Here is a 13,158-nt window from a genome sequence, read left to right on the forward strand (position 1 = left end):
ATCTACTCTATAAATGACTTTAAATGAAAAAGAACAACATGGATCCTACATAAGCCAATGAAAAAACGGAATCATTTTATTTATATGACAACTGATTGAAGCTTAAATCATTTTCCAACAAATAAACAAACAAACAAACAAACAAACAAACAAACAAATAAATGAAAGTTCAGAGTGATCATGACTTTTGTGCATTGCAATCAACGACAAAAAAAATTATTATTGACATGAAAAATAGGCCTATTGAAAAACATGCAAAGACCATTAGGTAAGGTTGCAGTCATAACAATTTCTATAACATAAATGGCAAAATCTATACTGAGTGTATGAATCTTTACAAAAATCTGTTGTTGATATGTGCTAAGATTTGATAGATTGGATACACAGGCAGTGTTAGGCTGACTCACACCATATATATGACTACATCCCATCACTTGCAGTTTCTGAGTATATTTTACAACAGAAACGTAAAGAGCATTTCCTGTAATTTAGCTTACACGGGGCAGGGCCAATCAACAAACTTTAAATGAAAAATAAAATCACTGGCATATAGCTCAACAAAGCAAACAAAGGTAAAATTGGCAGGGCCCCCTAGTGGGCAGGGCCCCCTACTGAGTGAGGCCCCCTACTGGGCGGGGCCCATAGGCTAGAGCTCAGTCAAGCCCAATTGTAAGTCCAGCTCTAAACAAAGCGGGTCTATATAAATTAGTCCACATAGGTTTAATAATTAGGTTTCAGGTTTAATACTTTTAAGAAAATCCCGGTTTCCTGCTCTGTATATTTCCTACCTGACTGTTAAGACATACCAGTATGGAGGTAAGCATTACAGTTAGGTTATGTTGAGTAAGATTTAAAAATTGTAACATAGTCATGGGGCATTGTCATGCTGGAACAAGTTCAGGCACGTTTATAATGCTACAGCAAACAAAGACATTCTAGATAATTCTGCAAAAGTTGGAGGAAGGCCCACATATGGGTGCGAAGGTCAGGTGTCCACATACTTTTGGCCATATAGTGTACCTGGCATACCAATGCAAAAAAATCTTCACATAATTACTGAAAACTAATTGTTTGTTCAAGTCCAGTGGGTTGAGAAAGAAAGGATGTGTTCTGATTGTTCCAATACCGCTGCCGGTTGCATCATTTCTATCAATATGGTTATTAAAACGTTCTATAAGAGCAGGTCTGGGAAAAGCCACACATAATTACCGTGACACGGAGCATTTCGATAGAATTACATTGCATCTCTAATCCATTTTACATGTTATTTAAACGAATTCATCAAATGCTTCATTTAAAACCTGATTGAGTGAAGTTCATGTTGATAGAGTATAATTTGCACATAATTAAATTGCAATTTGTAAAGTGGCTTACTGTGAAAAGGGTGAAATTATTCCTTTTTGTGTTATACCAACATATACTTGTTAAAAAAAACCCCACTATATTACTGTTGTATCATTACATGTTGCAGTTGTGATAAACAAGTACTTTTTAAAAATGGTTAAAGAAAATATTCGTTCAATTTCAGTGAACTCTTTATCCTGGTGAGGGTCACAATGGATCCGGATCATGTCCCAGAATACCGGGCATGATGCCAGTCCACTGCAGGGCACCATGCGCCCACACACACACCTAGGAACAATTTAGCACAGCCACTCGTCCTACCTGCATACTTTTGGGGGCAAATGGGAGGAAACTGGAGAACTTGGAGGAAACTCACACAGACACTGTGAAATTTCACACAGGCAGTAACCCAAGCCCAGAACTGGGGGACTCTGCAGCACCTTGCCACCCAAAGCATAGTTTTGGCGGAAATGATTACATCGATTGGATAGTGTACTGTATTCTGTGAATCATCATACACAACATTTGATTATGTATCTTTTCATATTAAAGCTTTCTGTGAAGGGCAATTTTGGTAAAATGATTACCAAATGATATTGACCAGCCCTATTCAAACACACAGTGAAGCTCTCTGTATGCAGGATGCTTTAAATGCATCATAGATTCAATCCTGAGCTCAGTGGACTGTCTGTGTGGAGGTTTCCTCCCACCTCCCATAAACATGCCAGTAGGTGGTTTGGCTAAGATAAATTGCCCCTAGGTTTAATTGAGTATGTGATTGAGTGTGCATGGTATCCTGACACCACTTTAATAGGAACACCTATACACATGCCAGTTCATGCAATTATCCCATCAGCCAATCATGTGGCAGCAGCACAATGCATCAAATGATGCAGACACAAATCAAGAGCTTCACTTAATGTTCACATCAAACATCAGAATGGGGAAAAAATGTGAGCTTCCTGATAAAAACATTCTCAGGTTCTGCTCATACGATAAAGTTACAAATTTCCATGCTGTGACTTTGTGCTACTCTGCAAAATGAATACATCTCTTAGTGATCTTTTAGCTTGGAGGCTTGGCAAACAGAAATGTTTTTATTTTAATTACATTAAAAAAAAAAAGTCAAATATCGAAATAAACTAGTTTATACACTTGTTTCAAACTTAGTCATGTGCAGAATCTGAAAGTAAGTTTTAAAAAAAAAAAAACCCTTTCAGCCTGAGTTTTTATACATTTTTATGAAATTTTTATACAAGATTTATACAGTGCATCCGGAAAGTATTCACAGCGCTTCACTATTTCACTGTTACAGCCTTATTCCAAAATGGATTAAATTCATTATTTTCCTCAAAATTCTACAAACAATACCCCATAATGACAACATGAAAGAAGTTTGTTTGAAATCTTTGCAAATTTATTATAAATAAAAACAAAAACAAAAAAAGCACATGTACATAAGTATTCACAGCCTTTGCTCAGTACTTTGTTGAAGCACCTTTGGCACCAATTACAGCCTCAAGTCTTTTTGAGTATGATTCTACAAGCTTGGCACACCTATTTTTGGGCAGTTTCTTCCATTCTTCTTCGCAGGACCTCTCAAGCTCCATCAGGTTGGATGGGGAGCGTCGGTGCACAGCCATTTTCAGATCACTCCAGAGATGTTCAAGCGGGTTCAAGTCTGGGCTCTGGCTGGGCCACTCAAGGACATTCACAGAGTTGTCCTGTAGCCACTCCTTTGTTATCTTGGCTGTGTGCTTAGGGTCGTTGCCCTGTTGGAAGATAAACCTTCACCCCAGTCTGAGGTCCAGAGCGCTCTGGGGCAGGTTTTCATCAAGGATGTCTCTGTATATTGCTGCATTCATCTTTCCCTCGATCCTGGCTAGTCTCCCAGTTCCTGCCACTGAAAAACATCCCCACAGCATGATGCTGCCACCACCATGCTTCACTGTAGGGATGGTATTGGCCAGGTGATGACTGATGCCTGATTTCCTCCAGACATGATGCTTGCCATTCAGACCAAAGAACTCAATCTTTGTCTTGGTCTTGATCTGAGAGTCCTTCAGGTGCCGTTTGGCAAACACCAGGCGGGCTGTCATGTGCCTTTTACTGAGGAGTGGCTTCCATCTGGCCTCTCTACCATTCAGGCCTGATTGATGGAGTGCTGCAGAGATGGTTGTTCTTCTGGAAGGTTCTCCTCTCTCCACAGAGACACGCTGGAGCTCTGTCAGAGTGACCATCGGGTTTTTGGCCACATCCCTGACTAAGGCCCTTCTCCCCTGATCGCTCAGTTTGGCCGGGTGGCCAGCTCTAGGAAGAGTCCTGGTGGTTCCAAACTTCTTCCATTTACAGATGATGGAGGCCACTGTGCTCATTGGGACCTTCAATGCTGCAGAAATGTTTCTGTACCCTTCCCCAGATCTGTGCCTCGATACAATCCTGACTCGGAGGTCTACAGACAGTACAGACTTCATGGCTTGGTTTGTGCTCTGACATGCATTGTTGACTGTGGGACCTTATATAGACAGGTGTGTGCCTTTCCAAATCATGTCCAATCAACTGAATTTACCACAGGTGGACTCCAGTAAAGTTGTAGAAACATCTCAAGGATCATCAGTGGAAACAGGATGCACCTGAGCTCAATTTTGAGTGTCATGGCAAAGGCTGTGAATACTTATGTACATGTGCTTTTTTGTTTTTTATTTTTAATAAATTTGCAAAGATTTCAAACAAACTTCTTTCATGTTGTCATTATGGGGTATTGTTTGTATAATTTTGAGGAAAATAATGAATTTAATCCATTTTGGAATAAGGCTGTAACATAACAAAATGTGGGAAAAGTGAAGTGCTGTGAATACTTTCCGGATGCACTGTGTACATGTGGAAAGTCTGAGGAAATTATTACAATTATTACAAAACCGTTGTTGTACAACCAGTCAGGTGCTTGGATTTGTATCTATTTTGAGTTGATTAGTACACTCACCCATGCTCAGTATGAGTTTAATTTGCAGAGACTGGAGGATCATTAATCAAGAGCCATGCCAATCTAAGTTCTATTTGTGCGGTAGTGACTGGACCACGATGACCACTGCTTGAGGAGATATTTACATCATTAAATTGTATGGTACTCATATATCCCTAACATTTTGTATAAAAAAGATATTCCAATGATTTTATACCATTCATTCAAATATAACAGCTATTCTGTTTGAGTTTTAATTACCATTTAAGGAAGCATAAAAATCTCATAACTTTAGGGATTTGACATTGCTTTAGCCATATCTGAAGTTTCATCTGATTAAAACAAAAGCATAAGGCTGGATTTTATGAGTTGAATAAGTGTGCGCTTTTAATGAAATAAATGCTTTCTGGCTTTTGACGTGCAGTTTTGCTGCTGCTGCCCAGTTTGCTGGAAGATACAGCACACTGCTGGAGCAGATACACTACTCATCGCTCTCATCCTTCCTGCTCTGCCTCCCCAATAGTCAGCATTCAAATGAATCTCATCAGCTTGAGTGTAGTCTCTGTGGGGCAATGGCTGATGAATGCATCCATTCTCTCACTGCAGCAAAGGGATTTATTAAACCTAAACGACCACTTGTGTGTTCCCTGACACCTACATGCAATCACATAGTGTACACAACAGACACAATGCATAAGCTCTGATTAAAACATCAAGGGGATGCTTAGAGCCCATGGGACAAACAGGCTCAGATTAGTGGTCCAGGTTTAATCAACATGCAACCGAAAAAAGTGCTGCGATTTTATTGGTTGCTGCATTTTCTGGGGAAATTGGTATTCTTGAATTTTTCACTGGAAAACTTATGAAATTCACCTCACTTTATCTGGGTTGAGGTTGTGCTGGATGCAGAGCCTAAAACTGGGCGTCGGATGGGAATACACACCGTCTATTGCAGCACGCCATGCGTACACACATTCACACACTCATTCACACCTAGGGGGCAGTTTAGCTGAGCCAATCCACCTACCGGCATGCTTTTTTCCCACCCTTCATGCTTAAGTGTTAATGTTTATATGAAACCAAAGCTAGAAATAACCAAGCTAGAAATAATAAGTATAACATTATGGTCTGAGTGTTAAGCATTTTTAGATTGAATATAAATGAAATTGCAACCTAGAGATGTTAATATGACAATGACCTCTTCTTTTTCTACTAGCGTATACTGTAGTTCTCTCTTTCTGATTGGCCAATGAAACTGATTACACAAAAGACCTTGTCTATATAAAGTCTGTGCAGTTCTACAGTAACTCCAGGTGGTGTTATCACATGCAGGGAGGCTCTTATACATTTATGCATCTGTTGTACATTTGAAGAACCTGAGAGAATAAAGGAAAGAAAGAACTGAAAAAGAAAATGGAATTCTGGTACTTGCATTATTGAAAAAATAAAATAAAATAAATTGTTGCTGTGAGAGGTAGGAAGATGTTTTAAATCACGTGCTATTAGCCAACATTGTGCCATATCTGTTTCAGCTTTAATGCGCTGTTGTGTTCTGAGAAAAGGCTTCACTGTATTCAGAAATCTAATTACACACTTGCAGAGCTGCTTTCCCGTAACATTAAATATCTCACTTTGACTTTTTTACTATTGTTGGAGGGGTCAAATGTCTCCTATGGGAATCAGGAAACATTGAAAGTAATTTTGTGGCACAGCATTGAATCCTGTTCAGCATTGAATTTAAATCTCCATAATTTCCTCCACATCCCAAGTGTCCTCAATCGACTGATACATTGTGGTGTAAGAAAAGTTGCTTTCCTATGCTGCCCATGAGAGCTATCACCTGAAATAATTGGTGGAATTCTGGTGGTTGATTGAATCTAGGCAGTTTTAGACAGTACAATCTCTCTCAAAGCATAAGGAAAGAGCATACTCCGACTCCATAATTCATGACATTTGACAACGGTTCGAATCTCATCATTATACAGTGTTTTAACGAGCGCACACTTATGGAGTAACCCTAATCAAACTGAATGTTATATATTTGCTCAGACATTATAAAAAGCAGTCCTTATGGCCTACTATGATTTATAAGTGTTTTTTTAAAATATTTTTTTATATTTAAAAAATATTTAATATATATTAAAAATATTTTTTAATCTATCTATTATATCCATCCATCTATCTATCTATCTATCTCCTACTGTAACTCAACACTCTAAACACTGCCAATAAATAAACTCCCACCACCTTGGAATTCACAACCTTACCTCCTCTTAAGTGTTTGCGAAATGCTCCGAGCTTGCTCTCTGCTTGGCTTTTAAAGAGAATCAGCACTGCTGGGTGCCTGAAATGACTCACAGTCAAGAGATACAAGACGGCAATCGTATAGAGGATATGGCAAAAACCACTCACCACTTACTGATGTTCCCCTTCCCCCTGAGAATGTCATGACTTTCAGTAATTACTACTCAACTGAAAAAAAAAAAGCTTGCTTAACGAGTAAAAGTTCTATCCAAGCTCAGAGATCACAGCAGAAACCGTCTGCTTGCCTAAAGCTTGTAATCTGTAAACAAATGTAAGATTCTGCAGTGGCGTACATGTACATAGAGAAAGTACTGGAGCGAGACAACAGGACATTTGTAATTTATTTGGGTTGTGCGCTTGTGAATGTATTGTGTTGTAGAAAGAGGAAATTCATTGTAAGAAATGGGATTAAGAAATATGTACAGTACATTTCAAAGTTTAATCAGATGCAATTGGTTAATGGAGGCTGGAGGTTGAACCAGCTTGCTGTAGCATTGCACCAGTAGTCTTGAGAAAATATCGTATAAGAACAAAATACCTGGTGTTCTGCAGCTGAGCTGGCCCAAAGTAAATAGAAGAAGACATGAAAAACATGACAAAGACAGAAAATTGAATTACAATGCTTAACACTTGAACTGAACTCGGCAAGATGCAATTTATTACCTTAGATTTCCACTTACTTCAGAAACGGATAGTGAATGTGAAGTTTGTTTTTGTTTTTCTACAGGTGTGCATTAGAATAGGCTTTTAGTTATCAGAAAATCTCCCTGATTTGATCTTTCATACAAGTTTATAAAAGGCTTGAAGAAGTCATCTGATAAGTGGTATGACCTAAAATTAAAGCTGATAAGCTTAGCAAGCTTTTTTTTTTTTTTTTTTTTTTTTTTTTTTTTAAATGAGAGCATGAATGTACTTATTTCAAAAATGACACTCAAGTATTGTAGCTATTTTAAATTAAAACTCAATAGCAATTTTGATTAATTTGAACACTCATCCAAAAGATTTGGGATAACCACTCAAAGGCATCTGGGATAATGCACAATACATCACAAAAATAAACATTTTCAAATCTTAAAAAAAAAAAACAAAACCCTTTTGGCATTTTTTTTTAAAAATTCATAATATACAATATATTAACTTTCCTTCAACGCTGCACAATTGTCCTTGCACAATAAATAAAGATCATGAAATCAGCAGGAAGAGAGAAAATTAGATCATCTATACAAAATAGATACTAAAATAAGCACAGAGGGTGTGTCCCAGGTTTTAAATCACTAGACATGATCACTGAAACCTACATATCAATGGCTGTTAGTGGGTTGTATTAAATAGCACCTTCACCAAGAAAACCCCTGTTGCCAAAACTGGCTATGTTGTTTATTTGTGTGGTTGATTGTCAGTTCGTTTTATGTCAGGGGAAAGCTACTGGAGGAGCGAGAGAGATGGGTAAGGCCTAAGAGGAAAAGTGTACTGGAACATGGCTTATTTTAACATTACTTTTATGCCACGGGGAAAACATTTAAAGGCAGATTTGAAAGTCAGCAAACAGAGGACAGACACTAGAACCTGAAAGTCAGAGGTTTGAGGAAATCAAACCTGAAGAGACAGTCTTTATAGATACCTCTAAGTCTAAGAAAGGGACAGGAAGTTGGGAGGTTGGAATGCATCGATACAGTACACGTTTAGATTCACATAAGCTTGTAAGAGGATGGAGTGGGTCAGATTTGCCGGGCTTCATGTATTGGTATCGCTGCTTGCTGATTGGTTGTCTTCAGCGTGCTTGAACATTAGGATGGAATTGTAGATTTTGAGAGCAGGGCCAAGCTTAACACTCATGATCTTCACGATGTCCCGCTGTGTGAGGAGGAGGAAGGCCTTGCCGTCGATTTGCTAGCAAAGGGACAAGCAGCAGAATAGGTTATTTTGTCTGTTAAAATACCAAAACTTTTAGAGACAGAGCAAGTATCTCCTTTGTCTTTCATTATACCAAGTGTTCTAACAAAAACATAACACTGCTTCCTTGTTTACTTTACAAGAACAAAATGCACATTGCCTCAATGCACTGCAGGAATAATCAGCATCTCTTGATTATATAATATAAATATGTTTGATCACCGTAGACGAAAAGTCTGTATTGCAAAGGAGATCGTTACAGTTACTTTTAATTTGCACATCCGCCCCTGCATACTAAGTTCCAGCTTTGATCCAAATTATGTACATCTCTCTAATTGAACACAGCCTGGACTATTAGTAGCCATAAAAAGAACCTATTCCCTGCTCCGTCCCCAAGAGATTTACACTCAGTGTGCAGTGGCAAAAAGCTAGCTTCTGTTTATTCCACTCACGCAAGATTTCCTGACTTCCTGAACATAGAGTTCCCTAGCAGATGATATTATACTATATTGTATAATATCATCTGCTAGGGAACTCTATGTTCAGGAACTATATAAGTCTATACTCCATACAAGAAAAAAACGAAGGAAAAAAAAAAAACCCTGCAATACTAACAAATTCATGAGACTAATTTGGAAGTGGAAGTAGTGAATCAAACACTAGTGATGTGGAATGCGCTCTACCTTGAGAGAGAGTCAAAGCCTAAGTCACGTCACTTTCACTTACCTCCTCTCTAAACTGCTTGGCTTGTTCCTCACATCCTGGGAGAGAGTGGATGAAGTCAGCAACCTAGACACAAATCCACCCAGACACATTGTGCAGTCAGATTTTCAGTACCACAGCATATTGTGCATTAAGTATCAGAAGCATTTCACAAGCACAACTTGAAGAAAAGAAGTACACAATTGAGTGGCTGTGCTTGAAACTTTTCCTACTTTTCTTTCCCAGAGTATAGCTTCAGACAAAACACGCAGTTGAGCAACTTTCCTCAGCAAAGCGGAATATATAGTCAGCAATGTTCGAACATCCGGATGTTGGGGGGATTTAGAAGCAACGGAGGAATAAGCAATTAGTGCGACGGAAAGCCAGTGGCAAGAGAGAGAAAAAGAGAGAGACGTGCACGGAGGGTGAAAGACGGGATTAAAACTGAAAAAGCTGAAGTGCAGTATTGACAAAGTTTCACACCTTGAAATATGTACACTGAACAGAGTACTAACAAATTTGATATCTAAAAAGTTTAGAAAATTAAAAATACATAATTCAAAAATGTCCAGGACGTTGTTTTAATGCCAGATCAATGCGATTCTCATTTTGCCCCAGTTCCGCCTCAGGCTCTATCTGTACACCTTAACATCCCCAAACTGTATTATTCCAGCAGGGCCAACAACCTGTGTAAACCACTTGTGGTGCTAATTGGCTAGGGAAAAGCACAAATTAAAACTAGTGTTCAAAGAAGTTAGCAGCATAGAAGCCTTACTGCAGAGCTCATAATGAGACTATAGGGGCAAATAGAGCCTCTGTGAAGAGCAGAACGGGCCATGGAGCACCACTGGCAAAGTGCCTGGTCTTCACTCTGAGCCTCAGTACAACGGAGATATTCATGCCAGGAGTACTGACCGTACACCGCTTCATTATAACGGACATGGAGCTCATCACTTTAAATCACAAGAAGAGATTATTGTATGGACAAACCAGCCATAGATCTGGAGAAAGACTCACTACTTTGGACAGTAAATTTAAGGTTATTTTAATAGAAGAAGTGCAATTAAACTCTGCTCATTATTAATCACAAGGCACATTATGATGTAGCTCTAGCAGCACAGGTTGGATTAGTTTTGATAATGAAGATGTACGTGTAGCCAGCTAATGAAGCCTGATGGGGGTTTTTGAGCCTGTCGGCGAAAATCTCTATTCATGGGCTTTCATTAATATTCAAACAAGGACTGGGAGAATAAGGAGGAGTGGTGAAGGTTATTGTACTTGCCATACGAAAACAGCATGTTACTAGGGAGATAAAACAGAAATGCTTCTCAAAAGATATTTAACATTCATCAGAACTGATATACAGGCTTACTTTTTCCAAGAAGATCCCCGCCCAATAGTTTCCTAGGAGTACCTTTCAAAGAATTACGCGTTTTATATTTCATAAGATTTCAGCAACACTTACAAGATTGGATGCCAGATGCATTAGTTACCTCAGCTGCTGCCAAATGACCTTAAAGCGTTTTCATACAGTACAATTTAGCCTGATGTGCTAAAAGCAAACAGCAGCATCAAAGTGTAAATACACTTGTAGTGAACTCGTAGTGAACTTTTGCTGGGCTACTAACACAGAAATGCTGATCAAGGCATACACCTCCAGCTGCAAAGCCACAGGAAAGATGAAGCTGTACATCCCAACAGGAATTGACGGATGTTGCACATATCTAAATATGGATACAGCTGTATGGCCCTCAGCACAACAGATAAACACACTTCTCTGGTTGCTTTTAAGCGTGCAAAAGTTGTACTCATCATTAATTAGGCTACATTGTCCCTTAATGGCAAGCAATTCAGTAGAACTATTCCAAGTTTAAACTGCTTGTGCTGTTTGTATTACATTGTTTGCAAAACCTGACCTGCAAAAGTACATCTATTACACCATTAATCAAGCTGGATATGAACAAATTGTTCGCAGGAGCAAGAAGTGTCATATTCGTGACAATCCAACTAGGCCGGAAAAAACCTATAAGATATCCTACAAGAGCTCCTGACTTTGTGTAAAATGTACATATATAAATAAATACATAAAAACAGGAAACAAGCTGGCAAACTAGACGACGATTATAGACTGAGAAACCATCTGTGCATCTTTAGGCATGAGTCATAACATTACTTGGAGAATTAAACACAGCTGGGGGCACATGTTTGCCTCGCACCTCCAGGGTTGGGGGATTGATTTCTGCCTATGGCCGTGTGTGGCTGGAGTTTGCATGTTCTCCCTGTGCTTCGGGGGTTTCCTCCAGGTACTCCGTTTTCCTCTCCCAGTCCAAAGACGTGCATTGTAGGCTGACCGACATCTATAAATTGTCCGTAGTGTATGATTGTACCCTGTGATGGGTTGGCAACCCATCCAGGGTGTCCCCAGGCCTGTGCCCCGAGCTTCCTGGAATAGGCTCCAGGTTCCCACACAACCATTTGTAGGATAAGCGGTACAGAAAATGGATGGATAGATGGCTCATCCACTCTGGAGCCCCTACACAAAATACATGAAGGTTGGCAGGTCCGAGACAGTCTTTACGTGGCTGAGGCTCCAGTGGTGGAGAGGGTTGTCCACGAATTGTTGGCGGTTTGATTCACGGCCCACATGACTCCACATGCTGAAGTGTCCTTGGGAAAGACACTGAGCCCCAAGTTGCTCCAAATGGCAAGCTAGCACCTTGCATGGCAGTTCTGCAACCATTGGTATGCCAGTGTGTGTGTGAGAATGGGTGAATGAGAAACGGGTTAAAGTGCTTTGTAGAACCGCTAAGATTAAAAAAAATGCGTTATATAAAGCCTCTGATATACTTTGTTTTTTCACGCGTACGCTAGTGTATGTGCACAGTCGTGCACAATCTCTCGCCAAGGTTAGCACCCATATACAAATCCTTATACTCTTTAAGGCTAGAATTACACAAATGCAGGTACTTCCTAACCTGCACTCGTTTCCGTTTTTTTTCCTTCATCTACCTTGACAATCAACGGCCCTGGGTCATGGCTGCCAGCTTGTGGAACAACTAAATACTGCAAAAGAATTAAAAGCGCATGTGTGACCTGCGTGTACAAAGTATGTGCGGTAGAGAAAAATCAGGCCGCCCGCGTACAGTACTTTTGACTTAAGTGCAGACCATTTACTTCAATCTATTTATTTTATATATCTATTTTTCCATCTCATCCTCATAATTCTTTCCCACGGTTAGAGTCCCTGCTCTAAGTGGTCCGTGTGTGTGTGTGTGTGTGTGTGTATATATATAAAAAAAAGTCTACAGAATGACAAACATGAGAAAATACAAGAAGCAGGGTTGTGAAAAATAAGTGAACCACCCTCACTGTTATGGAGGACCTGATATTACTGAGGACTTGATTTGTTTGCACAGCTTTTGTTTCAACACACAGTGTATGTTTACCACCATGACCTGCTCACTGACTTGGCAAAGTCAGTGCGCAATATCCAGTTACTATCACAAAGAACCTTCATCCTCTCCTTGGCTGTGGTTGTGTTAACAGTTGAAATGGACCGATATATGCAACAGATTTAAAGCTTGGGGTTTGTGTAATGTTTGTGCTACATGTGCATCAGAATCCCTTCGAGGTTAAAGCATTTTGTGTATGTGCAGCTGAAGAAGCAACCAACGCTCAAGAAACCAATCATCAGTGTTTGCTAAATATGGACTTGTAGTGGTTTCCCCAAGCAGATGGTGTGCATGGCATTTTTTAACAACGCCTACAAACCAAGAGCAGAATGTGTCTAAACAGAAGATTACTACATGGAGCTGAAAAAAAGAGACAAAAAACCCCCCAAGACTCATGTATGTGAAAAGGGGGCTTGTGACACTAATCAGTGTATAATGCTCAAAGGCAACCTGAAAGGGAATAAAAGGGAGTCTGCTAAAAACAGTGATACATTTAGTGTC

General features: G+C 39.5%; 1 protein-coding gene across 2 annotated transcripts in view; it reads right to left on the reverse strand.

The window, feature by feature from the left end:
- Positions 1-6,933: 6,933 nt before the first annotated feature.
- LOC108271260 (L3MBTL histone methyl-lysine binding protein 4) overlaps positions 6,934-13,158 on the reverse strand; it is a 72,691-nt gene continuing 66,466 nt past the window's right edge. For both annotated transcript variants that reach the window (XM_017478711.3, XM_017478721.3), the window contains 2 exons: positions 9,230-9,292; positions 6,934-8,500 (listed from right to left, as the gene is read on the reverse strand). In XM_017478711.3, the coding sequence (XP_017334200.1) occupies positions 8,345-8,500; positions 9,230-9,292 (219 nt within the window). In that variant the 3' untranslated portion in view covers positions 6,934-8,344. The remainder of the gene's footprint in view (positions 8,501-9,229; positions 9,293-13,158) is intronic.

Source organism: Ictalurus punctatus, chromosome 1, assembly GCF_001660625.3.
Source record: "Ictalurus punctatus breed USDA103 chromosome 1, Coco_2.0, whole genome shotgun sequence".
In the NCBI taxonomy this organism is placed as follows: domain Eukaryota; kingdom Metazoa; phylum Chordata; class Actinopteri; order Siluriformes; family Ictaluridae; genus Ictalurus; species Ictalurus punctatus.